The sequence below is a fragment of the Athene noctua genome, chromosome 4, assembly GCF_965140245.1.
Source record: "Athene noctua chromosome 4, bAthNoc1.hap1.1, whole genome shotgun sequence".
NCBI classification, from domain to species: Eukaryota; Metazoa; Chordata; class Aves; order Strigiformes; family Strigidae; genus Athene; species Athene noctua.
In genome coordinates this window covers 64,324,257-64,334,033 of record NC_134040.1, presented here as the reverse complement: position 1 = coordinate 64,334,033, position 9,777 = coordinate 64,324,257, and the positions used below count along the sequence as shown (strand labels likewise).

Sequence of the window (9,777 nt, the reverse complement as noted above, 5' to 3'; positions counted from 1 at the left end):
TTCTGGATAATTCATAACTAAAATCTATCAACTTTAAGCCAGACTTAAAGTAAGTGGCTGCTCTTATGGGAACAGAACTGGTTTAGGCAACATCAAATAAAAACTCCTCGTTGGGTGAATTCCTCACTGCGGTAGGTTTTTTGTATGTATGGAGAGCTTTAGACTGCAAAGTGTGATAGTGACAGATACCCTGTGGACGGTAAATTTATGTGGGAGGTGTGATGTTGTTTGAAATTGTTAATATGTCCCTTCAGGAGGATAAGCTGACAACATCTCTCAAAGCAGTGATTAGTTTGGAAGGTTTTTTTTTTTTTTAATAGATCGAGAAACAACCCTTTTGGTACTGTCTCACTCAATTCTCCACTATAATAAACTGCGTTAGCACCACTGGATTTAATTAATTTACACTGGCAGAGAAGCTGCTCTGTGTTCCTTAGAGAGAAAAATTACTGAAGTTGTCGGAGGGGCCACTGAGGGTATGTATACATGGACATCTGTAGCCAGACACAGGCTCTTCTGCCAATGCTCCTATCTGGCCAGAGTCAAACCACTTGCAGTCCAGATGCCATATAGTCACAGTGCCCCTACTAATATATCCCACCTCTCAACAGCCACATCAGCATGGCATCCAGACCTGGGCTGGCTCATGTCCAGCCATCACTGAAGAGCGGATATTTTTCTGAGGCCATCTTGTGGATGTGCCCTGAGACGTTTTGTCAAAGCAACTTTGGCATCCTCAGGGCTGTTCAGCCTTTCTTAGTTTCCAGCTATCACTGAAGAACTTGCAGCTTGTGTAGCGTACAGGTACTAATCTGCTTTGCAGATTTTCATACTGAGGCTGCTTCAGTGCTTAAGGGATTGGATTGACTTCCTGTGTGCTTCTAGTTGCAAATTAGGGCACTTGGTTTGGTTTGGAAAGCAGCTACCTGATATTTTTTTTTTCCCCTCTCAGTTTTTTTCTGTTTTGTGTAAATTAAAAGACAAATTGTCCTCAGCTGAACTGTTGGCTTTTGAGGCAGAACATTCTCACAATTTCCAGTTTTGTCTGCACTTTTGAGTTTAATCTTTTAGTAAATATTGTCAGCCAGTTTCCTTGATGATCAAGTCCAGGAGTCCATGTTAAAATTTGTGATGTTTCTGAATAGCAGAGTGATGGATTCAACAAAGATACTGGCTTTCTGACATGTTATAATCTCCTGTATTCCTCAACAACTTCTCTGTGTTCCATGGGTTGTAAACTACTTGTCCCTCTTTTTCTCTTAGGAAGTAATTACCATGGTCCCCTCCTTTCTTCTTTACTTTCCTTCCATGTATTTAGAAATTAACTGCTTTTTCTGGTGTAACAGATATGTATCTAATTAAACTCAGTGATTTCCTCAGTAGATGTTAACTTTGAAGTCTGTGCCCTCTTTCAGATCTGACATAGGGGTTCTATACCCAAAATTTCATCTCAGTTTTCATCCTGTACCAGTTGATTGAATAAAATACGGTATCTCTTCATAAAAATCTTCTGATGAATGAACTGTTAGAATTTCATGGGTGGAGCAGTATTCTTCACTTGCAGAGTTTGGGCTTTTTGAAGTGGTCATGATAGTTTCATAGTGATGTGAATTGAAAGATCTGATTAGCTAATTGCCTAGGTTAAATTCATTATATCATTCTGCACTGCAATGCCACAGTGTGAAAAAGTGAACTTCCAGCCCGTGCAAACTTGTTGTTTTTTGGGGTTTCTTTTGTTTTTTTTTTTTTTTATTATTCTCCATCACATCTTTTAATAGCTTATTCTATATGAACAAATTTTTGTGTTCCCGGTTATCCTCTTGTATTACTCTTTTGTAGACCCTGTGTTTGTGTATTTGTGCATATGTTTGGATCTTTGAATAGGGAGTTCATTTAAAATAAAGAAATTAATGCGTACTTGCCCATTAGTGAAGTACTTTTACAAATTAAAGGTAGATACAGTCAGATTGCAGCTGCTTTGTCAACCTAATTCTGTTAGATTTTCAGTATTGTTTTTGAAGTCTTTGTTTTTTCCCCAAAATGTAAAAAGATGTCCATAGAACTTGTTTGGAAATGCAAACTTTTGTGTACTTTTCTTTCAGAGTACAGACATGAGTCCAGCTAGTAGCACCACATCACTCCCTGTTAGCCCTCTTCCTGAGGAGCCATTATTTTTCAAGGTACAGTTAATTATTTTCATAATAAATATTGTATATGACTTTTGGCTTATGTCATCTAGTGTACTACGAAGTGCTATTACTGCTTCCTTTTCTTTAGATTACTATGATACCAGCAGATGTTTTTATGTATACATCATGCAGTTTTCAAGAAATACCTAGAATAAAGCATTACTGGTTTTCAGAGGATTATTTTTTCCAGCAGACCAGAGCTATAAACCATTATTTATAAGACCATGTGTTATCCATCTCATCTGCTGGTGATATATTTTGATACGTGCATTCCTGTATATGTGTGTATGTCATTTGTCATCAACAGATTTCTCTTCGTACTGGATTTCAAGTACATGTTTTAATGAAACAATGATTAGTTACCGCAAAGATACAGAAGATGTTAAAGATGTGTCAGTGAACAGTTTTGGTGTAAAACCAGCATAAGCCACAGGCCTGTCATTTTAGTTAATTTTAATAATAAATGATGGGATGATATCTGCAACTTTGTAAGGTTTAAGCTGTGAGGAACAAGTGTCCCTATGTCACTTTTTCACCTGGCTTCATGGTATCCAGCCCTGGGACACAGGATGGCCTTAGGCAAAACCCAGCTCTTGGAAGAGGTCTCCTGAGGCCACCCAGGCATTCAGAGCAGTGCTGCAGCTGCAAGCAAAGCTTCACCTTGCCAGTTGTTTGCTGAAACAAGGAAGAGGGAACTTGGGTTTTCAGCACCATTGTCTCAGACATGTGTTGTAATATGGACAAAGTTACACTCACAGGAAGATCTCTTTTTAAATTTTCCCTTTTCGCAGTAAGTTTCCACCTACTGTATGAAAACAGTTAGTAGCTTGGGTTGTGTTTTCAGTTGCTTTGTGATGATGCTGAATTAAAGCTGAGGAAGTAGAGTTAATTAAGTTTGAGGATTTAAAGTTTGCAGCTCTCCTGCACATGCGACCAGTGCAGGAAATACCAGCTTCTTTCAGACCTGGTCAACCCCATTAAAAAATGCTTTTTAAAAATTTTCTTTTTCCCAGATTTTGTATGTATGTGCAAGAGTTTTACCCTACAGCTCAAAACCAGCTAGCTAGTCAGCTGATCCTGTTACTAGAATGTTTAAGGACTGTGCTTGCTTGGTGGCTTCATCATTGGAGGTACAGATGTATCTGTGGTCAGCTATTCACTGATTCTCATTCCCTTTCTGGGGTTTAATGTTTTCAGACTCCCTGGATCTTAGTCAGATTTGCCTGAAATTGAGCAGTGTTGTGCCATGATGCTAGAGCACACATGTCGTCTTTCTTGGGAAGCCACTTAAATGTGCATTGAAGTCTATTCAACATTATAAGGTAGACTTGGTAGTTAATTTTTCTCCCTGTGACTGGGAAACCACTAAGATATGTCACATACAAAGAAACGGGCTGCTCAGCTCAGATAAAGGTGTAAGATGTAAGAAAATTTAACTTGTAGTAGTTACAATAAACTCTTGTGCTTAAGTTCTCAGCTGAGGTAAGCAAACTGCTCAGTTTGCATCAGGAGCACTCTGACAAATACACTGTAGTGCTTTTATTTTTAAAGGAAATGGTGTTTGTGTAGCTCAAAATGGGTTGTAAATGACTTTGCTCTAATAAAAAAAATGAAGGTATTTCTTCATAATAGAAGTCTACTTCCTTTATACTTTATAGTAGAAAATGATACAAGAAACTGAAAAAAAAGGGCAGGAAGCATTATTTAATCTTTCATTTTCAGTCAGTTTTCAAAACGGAGATAATTTTCCTTTGAAATTCAAGTAAAGTGGAGGCCAGACCAGGAAAAAGTCAAATACATCTCTCAGCCAATACCCCTAAGTAGAAGTAAAGGTAGTATAAAATGAAGCAGTTTCTGTTATTTCTCTCTGACTCACTCCAAGAGAGTGCAATATTGTTCCAGTAGTGAATGACTGGTTTTACAAGCCAAAGCCCTCTCAAAAAGCTGTCAGTCTGTAATATTGGCTTTTCATGGTGGGATGATGCATTTCCCTTAGCAACATGGTAATAACCTTTCCCACCTCCTTGATGTAGGAATGAAGATTGAAAAAGAAATTCCGTTCTGTGGTGCTGAAAACACAAGTGTAATGAAGCAGGACAGTATAAACACTGCATCTCTGGGATAGTTGAAGATCTCTGAGCTAATGAGGTTTTATATTAGACTGTGAAATGAAACCAAACCGCTGTTGTCAATTGTACCTGGTTTTACACCAAGAAAGAGAACTGTCCTTTCTTGGATTTTTATCAGTTCATCTTCAGAAGAAAGTCTGCATTTCTGCAGAAAGAAAGAATGCAAATCCTGCCATCATACTCTTATTCCTTCCAACTTCACTGAAGCAGATGCCTGTCAGTTTTAATCCCACAGGATATGTGCTCTATAAATATGGAGAACCTAAGCTTGTTCAAAACCATTTTAGGATTTTGAATTTAATCTAAGGAAAGTCAGAAGCAAGATCCCCATGGGAGTGCTTGCATGTTGCATCTCAGCTCTGGTGACACTGAACTCAGCTACCATTTTCACAATATATTGCACATACTGTGACATTCAGCACTGCCAGAAAGATCCAAATCATGTGAGACCATACTCAGCAATATTTAAAAGAAAGTCTTTTCCAGTACAGCAAGAGATACTACACCTGGGTCCATTGTAAACCATTATTTTAATGGATTTTTATGTTTTATTTATATTAAGACAGTACCTTTAAAGGAGTGTCGGTGATACCTAGCAAAAGGAATAGAAAACACTTGAGTAACAAAAAAGGGTAGTCAGCTTCAGTGCTATTTAATCCTAAAAGCAACCCTGAGAAAATGAAACCATAAACATTTAATTAATGCTATTCAGCAACCTTTGCTCCATCCCTTTTGTAAATAGTGCGATAGCAATGGTTTTGCTTGACGAAGGAGCAACTTTGCACAGTGGCCAGAACTATAACCAATTTCTCATGTGGCTTTGGGTTTCCTTCTCCCTGTGGAGTTAGTGACACGTGTTTGGAGCAGTCTTCCCTAGCTGTGTTCTCTAAAAACTTAGAAGAAAAATTCTGTTCAGACATGTATGCAGACAGTGCTCTTTTGAAAAGCTTTTCTAAACCAGTTTTTGATAAAACACTCTAGACATTTCTTTTTAGTGAGTTATTTTTATGTCAAATTCCAGCCTTCAATCCTCTGCTGTTTTCCATGGTTAAAGCTATTTTTAAAAGCAAGATCTTTTCCCATATTAGGGAAAAGTTTCTTTCTTCTCTCACAAAAGAAGATCTTTGTTGGTGGTTTTGCACTTAAACTTTTCTGTAGGGAGGATCTTTGTTTGAAAAGAAGTTTATCCTTCTGTCCCTGTGTAATATTTCTTGAAGAATTAAGAGCCTTATCTTGAGGAAAAAAGTTATGTCGCTGTTGAAACATTTCAGAATTAAGAATCTGAAATACAACAGAGCAGAACGGTCATGCAACCTTAACTCAAGTGTTATTCTATGTTATAATAGCAAAACTGTAGCTGGCTCAAATGTGAGTGACTTTTAATTAATTGTGACTACTTATATCTTGCCTTTCATTTAGATGATCAGTGAAGAAGGGAGTATTTCTGAAAGGTCAACTTACCAAGCAAAGTCTCATCCATTTTTTAAAACCTCTTCTTTTCTCCTACTCATTATACTGTGCTTTATTTTAATAGCATTTTATTAATCTTTAAATTAGTGACAGACACTTTTAAGAAGGGATCTATGACAGCCATTTAGTATATAAGATATCTAATATTACCTAAATATACATTATGTGTTATACTGAGCACCAGTCTCACTGGTTATTAGCCACAACCAAGTTATAAATAGTAGCCATAACAATAATTTATTACATAAATGCAATGTTTAATTTCATGTCAATTCCATGATTAATCTCAACCATGCTTTACTAATTGCCATTAAACATAAGAAAAAAATCCTTACATTCTTTCCTCTCTGCTTTGAGGAAGCTGAGAATTTCCTTTGGCATTTTTTATCTTACTGTGTTCTGACTTCTGTAATTAATACTCTTGATGCTCTTTCCCTGAGGAAGAAATGAAAGTGCCAGAACAAGTAGCAAAAGCTAGTGTTGGCAGTGTTACCGCTGCTGTAGGTCTAATAATGTATGGATCTATACTAACTTAGGTCTGTACCAGTATTTCTGCCATTCATTCTGCAGCTGTACAGGCTCTGCAAATGCAGATCTTTGCAGTCACTAATAGGGATGACTCTCTGACAGCTCATGATGTTGTGCATGCAGCTTCAGCAAGAGATACGTTTTCCATCTGGTCAATAATCAGATAAATATTTTTACTGCAGATGTTTGGAATAATCAATATGACAGTCACAACAGTTTTTTCTCTGGTTAGCCAAGGTGACTTATCTTTGAGACTAAATTTACTCAGCTGAAGAATGAGGTCCTGTCCTAAGTCAGCAATGATGACAACAAATTGGACCTATGCTTCTTATGCTAGTTGACAGCCAGCCAGCCTATTTACCCTCTCTTCCTCAAATGCACTATTTCCTATATTTTAAGTATTTTCTAGCACTTCTTTGGATAAAACCATTTTAATATTTTGTTTCCTTTTGTTTTGAAAACAGACTCTGGAATAATCACATAGACATTATGACCCATGGGCAGATACAGGTCAGGGTTCAGTGTTCCTCTTTCATGGGCAGAAGGCCTCATTAGCTCTTGTCCCTCTCATTCTACCCTCCACCTGAATTTCTGCTTCCACTGAACAGAATGTAAACTCTGAAGCCTCTGTGGTTTTAATTATTTTTTTTTACAGAAATACTTTTGTTATTTCTACTAAAGTGAATAGAGTTATAGAAGTATGGCTCACTCAACCCCACTTCTCCTAATCTGCTGCCTCAATCCCCAGCTAATTTTCAACTACTCTTTACTTTTATTTCCTGTCTCAGTATTTGTTTTCTGTATGACTCCTTACGTCTTACTGGTGGAGCACAGGCCTTAAAAAGTCATGTCATCACAGTGGCTTTCTAAAACCCTTGATGAAAACTTTAAATTTTGTAATTTCTGAGAAAAGCCTTATACATTTAATTTGTTTTACCGTCTTTATCATCGTAATGTATGAGATCTGCAAAAGCACTGAATTCTGAAGGTAGGAGTGAGAAGTAGGTATTATGGATCCTGTTGCAAGAAGCGCCTGTGCATCTCTTCACTCTCTTTTCCTTTTGCTCAGTGTCTTTGTGCACACTTTTCCTAAGGAATGCCGCTCTGCCAGCAAGTCTGTCTGAGGAGAACCACATCACCTGTTTTATGAGTAATATTTGCATTGACTCATCCAGCAGGTGTGAATGTGGCTGTGAAGTTCTCTTCCTAAGCTTTGATATGAAATGGAGTGACAAAGAATGACATCATCAAAATAGAACTTAATGGAAGAATTTTATATATATATATATACACACACACACACTTGCCCAGTTTTCTCCAGCCTAAATAGTTTCTTTCAGGTCTTAGTTTACCCTGGCCTGTAAACTGAGTCTGGGAAACAAGTTATGTCTCTCCCAACATGCTCTCTGTGTCTGTCATTGATTCTGGCTTCTTGTTTTTGTTTAAAATATGCTACGTTTATGGCCAGATTGGAACACATCTTTATGTACCTTGTGTATGTCCATTGAAAAAACTGTCATGTATCAAATATCTACCTGTTCCTGCAGGTTTTGAAAGGAGGAGATATAGAAGACAATGGAGCTTCTATGTAATCTAACAATACTGCTGTACAATTTTAGGAATACTGTGAGTTAATCATTCAGGTAATATTACTGCTTAGTTACTTTGTACTATTAGACTTCCTTACATGAAATTATTTGATTTAGCTCTCTCAGGGGAAATTGGGTGAGCAAGAAGAAACAAATAGACTAAATAAGCAATCTCCCAAGGCAGAGTAAAGATCAGGACAAAAGACTACTTACAGGGCTGGGGCTCCATTCTCGTTCAGTTAGCAGTACTAATTAACCAAGCTAAATGTAGTGAAGTGTTAAAAACCAGACTGTAGAAGGGAGTGAACATCAAGAACCTCTCAATGGATATTCTTTTTTTTGAATGCCTGATTTATAGTTAAGGAAGTATTTGTCACCCAGACAAAAGCTGTCTTGGAGTGCCTGTGGGTAACATACCTGCCAGGCTTCTTGTATGGAGAAGACAGACAAATATTTTCACATTTCAAACACAAGATATTATTTCTTGAGATTACCATTTCCTTGGCTTGCAGCTCAAATTTTGGTGTCTGAAGAAAATCCTTCAAGAGAGGTAATAGCTGAAGGCCCTAACACCCAAAATTCAGGATCGTTCAAGAAAACTTGTGTAAGCTCGGAAATACAGTTGTCCAGGTACAAGGACATTTTGCAAGATTTGGCTTTTTTTCTCTGCCTCTTTTGTTTGTTTTAATTTTTATTGTGGGGAGCATAGGTACAATTTCTCAGTATCACTGATGTAATTACTGACAAAATCAGGAATGAGACTGGGAATTACACCTGTATTGCCTGATTTCTTTCTACCTCTTGATCATAGCTGTCTGCTTTTCCCAAATCTTGTGAACTCGCATTCTATTTTCTTTTAGTAAATTTTCCTTAATTTACTGAAGCTTTCTTCATAGGGTAAAGGTTAGTTCAATGTTTCAAAATTGCAAGCCATTGGCTTAGGCAAAATTGATGCTTTTAATGCTGTAAATTCAATTATTTTCTCAGCGAGGCATACAGAAAAAGGATTCATGTCCATCTTACTAAAATCTCCAGAAGCAACTTGAAACACAGATGATGCTTCAGCCAAAGACATGCAGAAGGATCATCATTAGTCTTTTTCAGTTAACAGGGTTTTCTAGCATAACTTAAAAATTAATATAATCCATACTACAAGGGTAAATATTAGGTTCATTCAGGTTTTTTCCCTCAGGCAGACAATCACACATTGAATTCTGATACATACCTGCAGGGTAAGTTTTCCCTGCTCAGTACTCTAAAAGTCATAAAACTTGTGCCATTACAGGTGGCTGAAAACATGTTATCACTAAGATCAGGAAAAAGGTTTTCTTGAATCTCCATGGGAGGTTCCCGATACCCACAGTAAGAGCACTCGCAAGTTCTTTGTCCTAATCATCTCAATACAGATAGTAAATCTTCCTAATTTCCCTTGGCTAGGGACCGATAAGCATAAGTAAATCTGGGGGAGGACACTGGCATTTGGAAAATGTGATGAGCATTCTTTTAGTGAGCAGAGGGGTTTGGAGTAAAATTCTGTTTAAATCAATGGCACACTGCCCATTGACTACAGTGGCATGTGCCTTCAGGTCATGGATGGCATGGATTATGTCAGAGGCATCGATTACTTTATAAGTGAAAATATAAATCTATACTGACCATTTTAACCCTATCAGTTATTTTAGAGGTGAAAATGTAAATCCATATTGACTGTTCCAACCAAGAGTATTTTTTGTGGTTGTACTGTTGTAAATGAGATAAAATTGGAGGGTTTTCATAAATTTCATTCATTATAATTGAAATGTAAAACTGCTCGCAATGCAAGAATTTATTTAATAATAACTATTCAGTTTCCAGTATGTTTTAGAACAATAG

General features: G+C 37.2%; 1 protein-coding gene across 2 annotated transcripts in view; it reads left to right on the top strand.

Annotated features, from left to right (window-relative positions):
* The first annotated feature begins 2,106 nt into the window (after nucleotides 1-2,106).
* LOC141960316 (serine-rich coiled-coil domain-containing protein 1-like) overlaps nucleotides 2,107-9,777 on the top strand; it is a 381,350-nt gene continuing 373,679 nt past the window's right edge. For both annotated transcript variants that reach the window (XM_074905573.1, XM_074905574.1), the window contains exon 1: nucleotides 2,107-2,180. In XM_074905573.1, coding sequence (XP_074761674.1) covers nucleotides 2,112-2,180 — 69 coding nt within the window. In that variant the 5' untranslated portion in view covers nucleotides 2,107-2,111. The remainder of the gene's footprint in view (nucleotides 2,181-9,777) is intronic.